Source organism: Plectropomus leopardus, chromosome 13 (genome assembly GCF_008729295.1).
Source record: "Plectropomus leopardus isolate mb chromosome 13, YSFRI_Pleo_2.0, whole genome shotgun sequence".
Taxonomy (NCBI): Eukaryota; Metazoa; Chordata; class Actinopteri; order Perciformes; family Serranidae; genus Plectropomus; species Plectropomus leopardus.
The window spans coordinates 7,952,766-7,967,583 of record NC_056475.1 but is presented as its reverse complement, the minus strand read 5'-3'; the positions used below and the strand labels follow the sequence as shown (position 1 = coordinate 7,967,583).

Here is a 14,818-nt window from a genome sequence, read left to right as displayed (position 1 = left end):
GTTAGCTGTTTAAAAAAGCTAATCAAGAGCAAAATCTGCAGAATAGCTTAATTGTGACGCGTTTAGGGCTTCCAATAGTTAACCCTTTGAAACCTGGAGCGACATCGTTTAAGCTGCTTTCAGATGCCATCGGTGTGGTTTCTTTCAAAAACAACGGGAGAAAAGTCAACGAGCAAATTTGGAAAGTAGTAGATTTAGAAAGTTTAAAAGGGAAAGGGAAAAAAGAAAAAAAGCTAGAAAAAAACAAAAACGATCATAATTACATATTTAAAATTATGTGACAAAATATTATCTAAGCACTTCTCCCCAACTTTGCATGTTTTTTTTTTTTTTTAATCTTTTGGTTTCTTTGTTTGTTTTGTGTTTATTGTTGTATTTCCTCTGTGTTTATTGTTTGCATATTTCATTATTTGTGTCAGTGTATTTCGTAAAGCACTTTTACTTCTGTAAAAGGTGCTATATCAAATAGTTGCATTAATAACAATAATAATAATAATATTAACAACAACAACAATAATACATTTCAGGTAATCTTCTTGTACTTTTAACTAATTTCTGGCTATTTTTTGGGTCATTTCTTGAATCGTTGCTCAGTGTCTTCCTCCCATGTTTTTGAAAGAAATCAAGCCAATTTGCTCAGGTTTCAAGGGGTTAAAACATTACCTGCGAACAATTCAAATGGCTGCATTGAGCTACCACGTTGTTCTGAGTCATTCCGTGCCTTTGCGATATTTGCTGTTTGTAAACTAAATAAATAAAAGCAGCTGCAGTGTAAAGTCCCGTAATCTATAAGAAGTCTTTGAGTCGTATCTATAATGTTTTTAAAGGGGCGTGAATGCAGCGCTTCCCATTGACCAGGCATCCCTTCCGGTAGATGAGGTCAACTTTTCCCTAGATCCGCCATTTCAGTCCCGGAGTTTCTTGTTGCACATTAGTTTTGAATTTTATTTTTTGTCATTTTAACATTTTAGCAGTTGAGTATTGAGTATAGCGGTGCGACAGAAGTTTCCCCAACTTAAACACATTAACAATACTCGTGGAAGTTGCCGAAATTGTGGTATTAAACGGGTTTTTTTTCGGGGGAAGCGTTAGTCTACCAAAGTTTTTGTATGAGTTGCGGATAGGGAGAGGCGAAGGGGAAAGGCCTCAAGCCTCGGACGGGATTTCACAGCCATGGCCGGTAATTTTGATGCCGAAGACCGCTCTAGCTGGTACTGGGGCAAGTTAAGCCGCCAGGAAGCAGTTTCTTTTTTACAGGGACAGAGACATGGCGTTTTCCTGGTGAGAGACTCAATAACCAGCCCTGGTGACTACGTGCTGTCCGTCTCAGAGAACTCCAAAGTGTCCCATTATATAATCAACAGCATCAGCAACAACCGGCAATCTGGCACAGGTAATGTTTCATTATTTATCACCTAGCTAGATATTTGACTCACTCTGATATGCACGTCCATCCTGTGTTAATATTGCAATGTGTATTTTCATTTTAGTAGTGAATTGCTTTGATTTAGCCCCGTTACGCGCCACTCTCTCGTCAAGCCACGCCAAACCCCCACTAATAATTGTCCAATTTTAAAATTTAATAGTAAAGCTGAGGGTATACTTGAAAATAATCATAGGCTTGTATATATGTGCTATGTTTTCCGGAGGCACTCTCAAATTCGGCATATACGTGGTACAAAAATATTCACTCTTTTGAACAAAAATGAAACTTTTACATGTGGTTTACTCTGCTCGCTGCCGCCCACCGCGGTGTATTTTGGACCGTGTAGCTAACTGCTAAGCTACATGGGTAGAGCAGAAGAGTGAAGTGTTAAAACTTTTGACTGATATTATAAGTGATTTATGGGATTAGCCCTCGTTTATCACATGTCAAAGTTTAACCTTGATAATTCAAAAGGAACCACAGGGGACGCAAATGTTGTTCACATTATAAATAAGCAGCGTGAAGTTAAGTTGGTTACTTTTCAAATGGAGTTTGGTGTTACTTTACGACTAGCAAGCTAGTTAGCTCTGAACAACCAACCAGATTTTACTGATATTATTTATCACTTTTTCTTGACTGAGAGTTGAGCATAGGGGTATTGGGGGTTGAGGTGGTGTTTTGCCCTCGTGTAGGCAGCTGGACGGTAGCTCAGTGGCCAGCGGTGGTGAGGTGGGCTGGGCTGCTGCAGGGCTTGAATGGAACTGGGCAGGCTGGGCTGTCACAACTGGAGATGACTGGTCAGATTGGCGTTTCTGGAATGTCTGTGATCCTGCCCTGTTGCTCATACATAGCCCTGCTTCCAGGTCTGCTGCTGTGCTTGTACCTCTTTATGGCTGGTGCTGAAATCTTGTCCTTTCCGGGCATCCCTGGTGTTGGGGTCATTTTTTATCTCTGTCACCCTGTGGTAAATCATCTATTGTGAGTGGAAAGTTGGGGCTGTGCTTGAAGCTGAGGAAAATATGGTGCCACATTTAGACCGAAACAAGCATGATGTGATGTGCACACCACTGACATTGAGTTAACTTTTTGAAGAGAGTACGAGTATGAGTGTCTTTCATATCAAATTTGACTCATTGCCTGGACATCCTGGCTAAAAGTATCACCTCAAAAAATGTAAAATGCATCTCAAAATGATGTAGGCCAGTGACACTCAACCTGCTTTGCTTTGGGGGACACTTTTGCAAAATGACAGGAGGCCAGAGGGGGTTTCTAGGATTTTAGGGCATTTCTCAGATTTGAGAACATTTCTAGGATTTTAGGACATTGTTTGGATTTTAGGACGTTCCTTGGATTTTAGAACATTTCTCCCATTTTTAGGATATTTCTAGGATTTTTGGAAATTATTCGGATTTTAGGACATTTCTCGGACTCTAGGGCGTTTCTAGGATTTTAGGACATTTCTCAGATTTTAGGATGTTTCTAGGATTTAAGGACGTTACCACAATTTTAGGACATTTCTCAGACTTTAGGATGAACAAGCTCTATTGTGATTCTTTTTTTAATCACTCTTGCACCTTGTGTATACTAAATTTACAAAAACAGTTCCCAGTGTAAATCAATTTATTTTTATTGTGAATTAGAAAATGGTTGAGGTTCCACCCTGCACCCTATTGGGGGCCAGATTTGGCCCGAGGGCCATAAGTTGAGCACCATCCATGTAGGCTAATGTCACCCAATTTTCTTACATATTTCATAAAGCTACGTGGTAGATTTGTCAACCTGCAGATAATTTGTTATGTTGTCTCTACCGAGATTTCACAGTCACATTTTCCAGACCTGAAAAAGTCATGGAATTATTTCTAACAAATCATTGAAAGTTTTGGAAAAGTTGTGGAATTTGTTTTGTTAAATAACATTTCTACAGTATTTTTTGTAGATAACCCTCCATGCAATGTAACATACCAGAAATGTTATTTTCTGAAGCTGTCGATGTGATGTTGCTCTCAAACGCATCGATGTGTGACAACATTTTGTTTACCATCACATACGTTTCTATGTTCTCCTCATGCATCTCATCTCTAACTTAATGTATTCCAGACAGCCGAAATTATATTTGGCTATAGTTTAAATCTGATATGTTTGAAAAAACACAGAAGGAATGGGGCAAGACTTTTTAGAATATATTTTTTTCAGAATATATTTGCATCATGTTATTAATCATGCACTTAAACCTCTGAATTACCCACAGCCAGACACTGAGGTTATTGTTGTTGTTTTTTAAATAAATGCATCGTTTCAATTACCTGGAACATTTACTATAAAGTGCTAGAAAATTACATTAGTCCCATCTGGGACTATATTCTGCAGGCTAATCATTCCCATGATCTCATAGTCTCTCCAAACACAGACTTTTGAGGGAAAATTTCATTTTCTTGCTTACGGTGTGAATACAAAGTCAGAGCAAGCTGGTCCGTGCTGCCAGTAATATTGGCTCCTGTCGAGAAATGTTGGTATTTATCACAGGAAGGAGGAAAAATTGATACAGCATATTATAGCGATATATTTGCATGGGAATATTTTATCAATACAGGGACACCAAGTATCAATGTTTTTTAAATAAAAGATAATGAAATAAAATGAATTGCTTTTTCAGTCCACTATTTACATTTTGCTGCAATAAAAATGATTGAATTGAGATGAACAGATGGAAAACAGATGGTGACAGTTTTCCTTTAGGGACATCATTTGCAGTTGAAAAAAAGGTAATAAATGACAATATATGTTGTTGCAATACTCAGTGTATCACAAAATGTTTAAAATTGCGATATTATTGAATCACGACTTAAGTATTGTGATAACATTGAATTGTTGGGCCTCTGGTAATTCCCACCCTGAGTATATATTTGATTTTTGACGTATTTGTTTCCGTTTTACCTTCAACAAACTAACAAAGTCACCTTTCTTCTGCCAGGTTTGGCTCCGCCTCGGTTTCGGATCGGGGATCAGGAGTTTGAGGCGCTGCCGTCCCTGCTGGAGTTTTATAAAATCCACTACCTGGACACCACCACCCTCATAGAGCCCATAAACAAAGCCAGGCACGCAGGATTGATCAGCTCCTCCTCTGTCGGCGCCCCGCAGCAGCCCGAGGAGGCCGAGTTTGTACGAGCGCTATTTGACTTCCCTGGCAACGATGAGGAGGACCTCCCCTTCCGCAAGGGCGACATCCTGCGGGTCCTGGAGAAGCCCGAGGAGCAGTGGTGGAACGCTGCTAACCAAGATGGCCGAGCCGGGATGATCCCTGTACCCTACGTGGAGAAGTACCGGCCTGCCTCGCCCACTGCTGCCGGCCTGGGTCCCCCTGCTGCGGGGACTGGACAGGGGGGGCAAGTTGGAGGGGTAGTGGGCAGCACAGACGGAACAGGGGCCCCTCAGGCGAACCCTCCGGGGGACCCAGGCCAGTACGCTCAGCCTGTGGTCAATGCTCAGCTTCCTAACCTACAAAACGGGCCCGTGTATGCCCGAGCCATTCAGAAGAGGGTGCCCAACGCCTACGACAAGACAGCGCTCGCTCTGGAGGTAACAGCTCCATCTAGGGATGCACAGTATTACATTTCTGTAAATGTTGGATTTGCATGTGTTTTCTGATAAAGATAAATACACATTTGTTTTTCCAGCTAACTGCAGAAAACATCGAGTCTCTCCTGTAGTGGCATTAACATATTATTACGCCTACTCTTAGCGTGAGTTCCTGCTGGTGGCAAATGCAGACATAAAATACGATGCTTTTTAAAAATGTACAAATCCATTGGGCAAAACAAGAAAGTTACTTTTATCAATTTTATATGTAAAACATGCCAGATTTATTCTTGCATAACAAATTTTAAACAAAACTGTAAAATTCATTCAAGATTTAAGATTCAAGAGGGTTTATTGTCATTCCAAAACATGAGGTTCATTGAAAGGGAACGAAACTGAGTACTGACGTCCCGGAAAGCAGCAAAAAATAGGACACTAAAATCTACAACCAGCAGAGACAACAGATGAATACAACAAAATAAAACAATAGTCTAAGATTAATAAAACCACAGTGCAAAAATAAAAAAAAACAGTACAAATTTTAAAGTGCAAATGCATTAATAAATATAAGTATAAATATTCAAGTATTATCCGAGCGGGCTTTTATGACGCTCTCACAGAGACAAACTGGACAACAGCCAAAACCACGGTGAATGTGACCTATTTCAACTAACTGAAGTTGCGTAATTAAAGCTTCAGCATATCTACCTGTCATATCAGCAGAAATGTAAATTACAGACCCATGCAGATATTTCGTTTAAAAGTCATGATCTGCTGATACTGACGACGTGATGATATTATCGTACGTCCCAAACTCCATCCACCGCTCAGTTTCTCCAAGGCTGTCCCTCTATTCACTGCTAACCTCTTACGGCTCTCTGTTTTCTGTTTGTGGCTCTCAGCTGAGGCAGTGTAGATTGTCCTGATTGTTAACGGCTTACTCATGCATGTGTGCATACACACAAAGTATCTTTACAAATGCTGGCTGACAGCGCGCATGAAGACATTCACGGTGGAGATGGCACTATAGAAAAGACAGACACAGATCCTTTACAGTCGCCTGTCTTTATGTACACATGGTGGCCCGGCGGATTCATGTGAGTGTTACAGTGGATGTTCATCATCACTGCAGGCATGCTGTGGTTAGTTATTTTTATTCTTACAACAAATAAGAAAACATCATTTGCTCAGATTAGTAAACAAAATGCAAACAATAATGGAGGTTAACAAAGACAATTTATCCAGTTGTCCTCCATGGTGATCTGAGCTCTGTGTCTCCACCTCACACACACACACTACTGACTGTTTTAAATCAAAAATATATTAGTCCATCTCCATCAACTCCATCAATTACAGCTGCTGAAGAAGAATTTTCATGCATCCTGAATGGCTCGTCATTAACCGCCATGTTTAAGTAATCTCAGCGGGTGAACTTCTGCTGACACGCTGGCTAGCTGGTAATGGGTCTGACACAGGGCGCCGTGGGAAAATTTGGTTACATCGGTGGTGGTGTTTCCATAAAGTGGGTCTGTGTTAAACTCGGTGAGAGCTGCAGAAGAGCAGATTAAAAAAAAACTGAATTCAGTAAACTAATTTGACTGCCACAACAAATGTAATCAGTCTACATACACAGTACCAACTTTAAACACAGCCAACTCTTAAATTCCTCAGCTGTTTATCTGAGCCTTCTCAAGAAACACAGACGGCACCATTTTGTTTGAAATAACAAGAGAGGAAGACGCCTTGTGCTTCTGTGTGAGCCAGAGCAGACTGGATGACATTAAACTGTGTTTACGAACCTCGTCTGCTGTTAAAATAGGTCACAATGTGTTTGTGCAGCCTGTCGAAGTCTAGACCATTTGTCGGAAACACTGAGAGAAGTCGAGATGCATCACAGTGCTGTGCACCATACTCTCACTGTAGATAAGGACCAGCAATTATTCAGTAATTTACAACAGACTGTGTTATTTGGAAATTAAATCCTATTTAAAGTGCGCTGTCTGCAAAACAGTTTGTAACCGGGAATTACAACGTCCTGTGATTTTCATCTACTTGCTGTAATTGACTTCTTCTGAGGGTCTAACTCACCTTTTTTTTAGTTTCTAACATAAAAAATCATAATTAAACCACCACATCAGACAGACCACCAACCGATGTAAAAATGGGCACTTAAATTAGGACTGGACGGAAGAAGTTTAAAAGCAAATAAACAGCTGTAGCCTCCAGACGTCTGAATTAACAACCAGATCTCTGACTTGTTCAGCAATTCAGACAGTTGATATAGTGATATTGTGCTCATTATTAGTGCTCCTACATACCAACATTACTCAGCTACAAACATGAGAAATAGTGATAAAAAGTGGTGACCAAAGTCTGCAAAATTCCCTTTTTTGTCAACCGGCCAAATCGCTAGTGAACGCTCAAATGTATCCTGACGCTCAATAAGAGTGGGAATCACAAGAAACCAATCAAATGATCACAATTGTTTTTTTTTTTAAAAATATAGCATTATTGTGATATCCAGCAGGCGATTTGAGATGGGCTGCCATTCCTCTTGTTAGCAAAATGATCAAAATGCATCCCCTTTGTTAACCTGCCAAAATAAACCTGTACTGACCTCACCGCGCTCAGCTGCTACAGTTACATAATTCGAGGTAAAGTTGCACCATCAAAACTATGGTGTGTTTTGAAAGATAAGCATTACTAATCAGATGCTGTGGACACGCTGCTGCTGCAGAGCTGAATCAGCTGCTGGCGCTGCACAGAGCAGATCCATCCAGACAGGAAGTCACGAAAGAGTGCCGGTCAATTTCAAAATAAAACAACTAAAACAGACAAGAAAAGGAAACCATTTAACTACATGCATAGCACACTTACTCATGATAGAAGCACAAAAATCAAGGAAACGACCAAATCGACTAAATCTCCACAGGTCAACGAAATCGTGCTGGATAACTGGATAAAACTGAATTGAAGAATTAGTAATGTCACAGTAATGTTAAAGGTGTCCTAAAATCTTATGTCACTGTCGTAGTGCACTGATCTCTCGCTCGGTATCTCTCCCGTCCTGTTTGCAGTAGCGTCGCGCCATTTCAAGTGCTAGATTTATACACAGCTGTACAGGTTGTTGTAAGTCATTTAACAATTAATTTATCGGCATGTTTCTTTGACTGTGATGGAAAAAAATCGCCTCACTTCCTCAAACAGAAAGTGGCTGCCGTGAACAAACACACTGTCAGGCTGAATGAATGAAGTGGAGCAAAATGTAATTCAGTGTGATTATCAGGCTAAAGCGGCTGATGTGAAAGTAAACGTGAAGAACTGAACTTTTGGCAAGCTTGAAAACTACAGTTGCTGCATCATTCAAACAAGAAAATAAGTCTGCAAACTAGTTGTGTCACATTGTTTCTGTGTAGCGCTTTAACGAGGATTACTGTATGTGGTTTTGCTGCAGTTGCACAGATGAAGATGCGTCAGTCAGTGTTGTATCAGCACTGTTCGTTCTGCAGGATTGATAGAAATTGAGTTAGATTGAGCTCGTATTGATACGTCCGACTCGCATAAACTGATCTTTCCTTTTAGTACGAAGCAGAGAGAGAATGTGTGTACTGTGCCTCTGCATTTATTTATCTATTTTTGTCATGTCACAGGTGGGAGACATGGTAAAAGTGACCAAGATCAACGTGAACGGCCAGTGGGAGGGTGAGTGCAAGGGCAAACGAGGCCACTTTCCCTTCACCCATGTTCGACTTTTGGAACAACACCATCCTGATGACGAGAGCTGAGAAACACACGCGCTCCGCATCACCTCGACAGTGTCCAGCACATCCCTTCTCTTTGGTCATTTCGCTACGCTCGGAATAAAAAAAGATTTATACAAGCACACAAGTACATGAACCTTTGAGCTCAGCCAATCGGGCGCTCCCGACTCTGCCAACACCAGACGTGTCGGGTCATCTTCAAGAGTTTACACTAAGGTCAGACTGATATCGGTTCGCCCATATTAGCTTTTTTTAAAGTCAGCATTACACACATTCCTCCTTGACTACTTCTCCAAAGGCTGCGATATTTCTCGTATTCAGATAGATAGCAGCATTTATTTGTTAACTATTTATTAATGTTACATTTTTATAAAAAAGCACACGTGTTTTGTTTCATGCAGAACTTCATGGGAAGCTCAGTTATCGCAGATATCACAGATTTAGGTAAATTTATCCTTGCTTAGCTCCACGACTGAAAGCAGAGGTTTAACACAAACGCAGCTGGGCTTTGGAGCTGATTTGGCAAAACGGCCAAACAGTGTTTTAACAATTTCAGGAGCCGCCAAAAAAAAAGATGTTTACTTACATTGTGAAAATGACGTTTGTAAATCAGCTAAGATTTTTTTGTTGTTGAGATACATCAACTTCCCAACATGAACCTATAAATAGCCCTTATTTGAATCCTGTCATATAAGTTTTAAAATTCAGTAATAGCCAAATGAAGAGTAATTATCAGCCGTTTTTCATTTGAGCAAGCCCGACACCGAGCGATTGGTAGGCGGGGCCAAAGGAAACACGAGTGTGTGTGCGCTCTATGGTCAGGTAGATGTTGAGGATTCAAGTAATGTTGAACTTCTGTCGGCTTTATACGCCACTGAGCAGCTTTCATAGGAATGAACAGCGCCCCGCCTCCAGCGGCGTCTCCAGTTCTCTTTATATGTTCGTTGATAAACTAGCTGAGTCATGAAAAAAAATTGGACACAAACTCCAAAGCCGTTTTATGTATTTTTTGTACTATTTAGCAGGTTTAAAAGTGAGACACTGTTTTTTTTCAGGGGCTTTCACATCTAACCTGTTTGGTTTAAACAAACTGGCAAGCAAAAGCTGTTTATTGAACTCTGACATTAGGGTTGCAGTGACATACAGGTTTCAAGGTTTACTGAGGTATGAAAACTGACATATATCACACCGTGTGCATGGAGAATCTCACATTTTTGGTTATTTTCAAAAGGGAGACTTTTTACACATACTGTTTTTAAAAAACAGTTTCAGTTCTAGTGATAAAATGTTTAACCACAAAAGCCCTTCTGTTTTCATCCCTGTGAGGGTCATTATAACTGATGCTAATATTAATTCTGCAATACCATGGTATTTTCTTAGCTGGTATTGTACCATGAAAATCTAATAGCGCTGCAACCCTACTTACAAGAGACTCCTTAGGTTATGATTTCTGTCCTACTTTGAGTATTTTATCATTTCTTCATTAAAAAGTGAGTGAAACGTATGGACCACACAGTAACCATTCTGACTAATGTTAAAGCACAAGATGCATTTTTGTCCTGTTTTCTACATATTAGGTATTATTTATATAACACACAAAGTCCTAATAGTAATGCTTACAACCATGAGCTGCTGTTAGTTGTTGACATTTCCCTTTGTGGGTCCATGTAGCGCTGCTGACTCAGGTCAACAGTCACCAAACGATACAGTCAGTGAGCCTCCTGTCAGTCTACAACACTTCCTGTTTACAGCTTTTTGCTTGTTTGCAGGAAGCCAATGTCAACAGGAAGTTAGGCGTTGATCAACAACCAGTGGACGCTGTGACTCGATGTAGCATCTCAATAAAAGCTGCTAACACTAAAATAATTTAGTTTTGAATGGAATAAAAAAGCATTAGGAGATATTCAATGAATATTAATGGAAACTGGTTTTCGTTTGAATTGTGGCAGAATGTCTGTTTCGATCATTTTAAATCAAAATCACAACCGATATCAGTCGAACCCTAGTTTACACACCTCCAGTCCAGTTTTGAAGTCTGCAGAGTCATCCCCCTCTTCCCTTCCTGTGTCAGCTGTGTGTCCCACCCACTGCATTTCATTCACACACTGAAGGGAAAAAATCGATTGCACACAGGAGACAAAACACTCTGCTTCTCTGGCAGAATCATGAATCAGTGAGTTTTTGTAGTGCCAGACTGTGAACCTCAGAGCGAAACGAGCAAAGACTTTTCCCGATGACTCTGTCGTATGGAGAAGACGACTGCACCAACTCATTACATCCCACACTACAAACCAAGTCCTCTTTTTTGTGCTAAAAGTGGAAAATATTATGATAGAATTGACTATATATATACACACACACACACACACCTTACATGCTAAATACTGTAAACATTTGTTTTCCTTATATTTGATTTTCTTTTACTTTTTTGTTACCAGAGACTTTACACTTATTATTGTACGTTCCTCTTTTGAAACACTATTCAGCGCCAACATGGATGACTTCAAACGCAGCTGTGTGAAAGAACAAAATAAGCACCCTTTCAAGGAGGAAGGAAAGCTCCCCTGAGGCTGTTTTAGAAGATGAGAGGAAAAAGGTTGAGGGATTTTATTTTTGTCTTCCAGCAGGGTTTTTATGACATTGTTATTCAAAGATGCTTTTAAGATAAAATTCACTTCAAAACACTAAATGCTACTGCATTTTTATGTATAACTGGTAAAACAAATGCCACTTTATGTCATTTGCTGCACCATGATTGACACTCGCTGTAGGTTTATGGTTGTTTATCAGCTTTTTCCATGTTGAATACACTATATTATTACACATAAAGCTTTTTTTTGTAACACATAGGCCTACTGAGCATCACGTCAGTATGAAAATAAACCCTGAAATGTTTTGTACTTCAGGATTTTTTCTCTCCTTTGCTAAATTTAATATTCCAACATCCGGTTTCAGAATATGCCGTAAGACCTTTTCCTCAAAAGCAGGCAGAGCAAACACCAGCTCAGGATGTCCCCTTAACACTACTCGTGTTGTTACTTTGGGTAACCTAGTAAACACAAACAAGTAAATGCAAATTGTGCTGTAAACAGCGATGAGACTGTTTCAACGCTGTCAACAGTGACGATAACACTGTTTTTTTGAAAGGTACACTATGCAGGATTGATGGTTACTGTTTGTAAACACGCCCATAAAAGTGAAAAGACAAGCAGCCAACCCCAGATTTACTCTTATTTCACCTTGCCATGTTGGCGTTAATCGGTGTGGTGTCTGCTGCGTGTAATCTGACACCTGGTCGCCGTCCTTGTTTATAAAGCCCCGACCTCACCTGGGTAATGTGGGGATACGTGTCCAGAAATAATCCAGAGTACAGAAAATAAAAAAATACAGGCAGAGAACAGAGACTCTGCAGAGAAGTGATGATTAAGTGGGATTGCTTCTGTACAAATCTAAAGTATTTTTCTCTGTCTTTTTTTAAAATCCTGCAAAGTATACCTTTAACAAAAAAGTAAACATCCTGTGGTCATAGTCTTATTACTTATGTATTATAGCAAACTCAGATTGGGCTGTACCTTTATCGTATCAGCTTTCCCATGATGCTTAACTGCAACGAATGCTTCTTGGTAATGGTAAACTCAAGTAGGAACATGGTGAAACCTCAGCTGTTGTTTTTGTCAGTCACCAGGGAGGATCTGCAGAGTCCTCTCTCCCTTGTGTTTTGTATCAGAAAAGATGAGTTTTGAGCAGGAATTTACTGGCCTGAAGCCTCTACGGCTCGATCAGTCAGTCAGTGTTGTTTTTATTATGTTAAAATGAGCAAGATACTTTCCAAAGCTCTCAATAAATACATGTTTTTTCCACATAGCTCATTCAACAAAGCCCTGGGGTCAGATGTATAAACCATGCCTATGCACAAAAAACATTCACCGGTCGACAAAAAAGTGAATTTTGCAGACTTTGGTCACCACTTTTTATCACTTCTTCTCATGTGTCACTTGCTAAACATAACTGTAGTTGAGACTTCATGCTAACAGGGTGTGTGTATGTATATTGATGCATATATGTATATACAGCATATGCACGGTTTTGTTTTTTTTACAGACACTGAGTGTGACAGCAGAAATGTATCATAAGCTGAGAGACAGAATCTAATGTGCAGCACAATTTTAGGTTAGAAACTAGTTTCACATTGTGTGAATGACTTTTGCAGTCTAAACACCTGCTGTATCTGTATAATATATGCAAGCAAATGCACATTTAATCATTTATGATGTGCTCCATGTGCTGTACGTTGCCCCAAATGTATTTTGGAGATCTTTTTTAAAGCTATTAATATTTGGTTATTTTGCTGTTCCTTTTCAGTGTCTGTGGAGGAGAAAATAGATGTGTTGATTCGTGAACTGTTAAAGGTGCAGCTGTGTCAAGTTTTAGCAAAATGAGAGAAGAAATCAGGCTATAAAACAGATGTAAGAAGAGTGCAGATGCATATTTCTGCATTTGTATGAGCACAAAATTTTTCCCTCAGAAATCTTATGCATCTGACCCCAGATATCCTGAAATGCAGTCAGAGTTTACAGCGTGTTTATAAATTGTGAAAATGTCCCTCCATTTCTTGTTATTGAGACTCAAATTTAAGGAAATTATTTTTTGTATACTACGTTAATGCCATATTTTTGTTATCATGACATGTTTATTAAAAATTTTGAGCCACAGTTGTGGATCATTTACAGCCCTGTCTACTTTAATAAACACATGCATTTTTTAAGGCCCCACATCCCACATTTTGTTTTTTTTGTTTGTTAAGGTGAGGCAAAAATGCTGAATCTTAAGACCTTCAGTGGTTGATGTGCTGATAAAAAGTCGGCTATGTGTAATGACATTATTCACTCCTAGCAAGGAGTGCCTGTGAGGAGAGTGCAAGGGTATATTAGGTGACCGATTAACACTAAATTACTTTTTGTGTCAACAATCCAATAATTATGAAATGTGCTGCTGCAGTTTTGGTTTGTTAGTGATTTTGGGGGAAGAGTTGGTGTGAGATGTATCCCATTACACAGCATCAGGTCACATTTTGTTTTAGGAAATTAAAATTATGTTGTGTCATTTGTATGGATAAACTTTTGTTTTAAAAAAATGCCTAAACTGAAAATGCAAAATGTGATTTCATTTGCCAAGTGGAGTTACTTTTTGTATCATTTTACATCAATCGGATATAAAAAGAAGTGCTTTAATGGAGATTGTCATCACATTTCCCCGCGTGGTGTCATCTCCTGATTGAATGGAAAGAAGTGATTGTGTTTCGCTGACTGGCCTGTCAGTTATGCAGTGGTACCAATTGTGTTTATTTTTTTTTAAATCCTTTTCTCTATTTGCTGTAATGCCTTAATGCAAAGTCTTATCGGGTATTGCATTTAGATGCATGGAACTGAAGTCTGCCTTTGAGAGAAATCTCGTTCATAATCATGACGTTTATTGTAACTCAGCTGTGACCCAGCAGTTAATCAGAGATCAATGGATTCTTACAAAACCTTTTTTTTTATTTAAAGATACCACTGATGGCCCTACGATGTGCACCTTATCTCCTCTACAGCTCAAGAAAAAAACACATCAAGTCTCATCATGATAATAATGTTTAATTGCGCTTTTTGTTTTCTTTTTTACCATGATCGTATATTTTTACTGTTGTGCCACTTCACCTTGCCTTTAAAGAGGACTGCAACAAGCAAAAATAGGATTTTTTTAAAGAGATGTACAATGTGTCAAAGTGTTACGAAAATACGTTATTTGAAGTTAAAATTTACTTCTTTTTTTATTTTCTGTAGCATGTAATGTGTTAATATACCTAGTCAATAAAATATGCCAAATTGTCAGTTGGGGCTTAATATTACTGTCTCCAAATAGTTTTCCACAAAATTAAAAACAACATTGTAGTTAAAGGCAGAAATAAAGATGTCTTTGGGTCAACATTGTGGTTGAATACTTCTGCTTTCCAGTGTGATTGTATACTGAACACCATTTCCAGATGACTCATATTATCTACACGATTTAGGGACTG

The 14,818-nt window shown here is 39.2% G+C and overlaps 1 protein-coding gene across 1 annotated transcript; it reads left to right on the top strand.

The window, feature by feature from the left end:
- Window positions 1-583: 583 nt before the first annotated feature.
- LOC121952270 (adapter molecule crk-like) lies at window positions 584-10,259 on the top strand. The gene is made up of 3 exons (XM_042498841.1): window positions 584-1,393; window positions 4,398-5,002; window positions 8,653-10,259. Exons 1-3 carry the CDS (start codon window positions 1,174-1,176, stop codon window positions 8,785-8,787), a joined length of 960 nt encoding a protein of 319 aa, XP_042354775.1. The 5' UTR covers window positions 584-1,173; the 3' UTR covers window positions 8,788-10,259.
- The last annotated feature ends 4,559 nt before the right edge of the window (window positions 10,260-14,818 follow it).

What these genes read in the sequence shown, in the direction of transcription:
- LOC121952270 (XM_042498841.1), top strand. Translation starts at nt 1,174, where the DNA reads ATGGCCGGTAATTTTGATGCCGAAGACCGCTCTAGCTGGTACTGGGGC. An exon ending in CAACCGGCAATCTGGCACAG is followed by an intron (nt 1,394 to 4,397) that starts GTAATGTTTCAT and finishes TTCTTCTGCCAG; the next exon opens with GTTTGGCTCCGCCTCGGTTT. An exon ending in AGACAGCGCTCGCTCTGGAG is followed by an intron (nt 5,003 to 8,652) that starts GTAACAGCTCCA and finishes GTCATGTCACAG; the next exon opens with GTGGGAGACATGGTAAAAGT.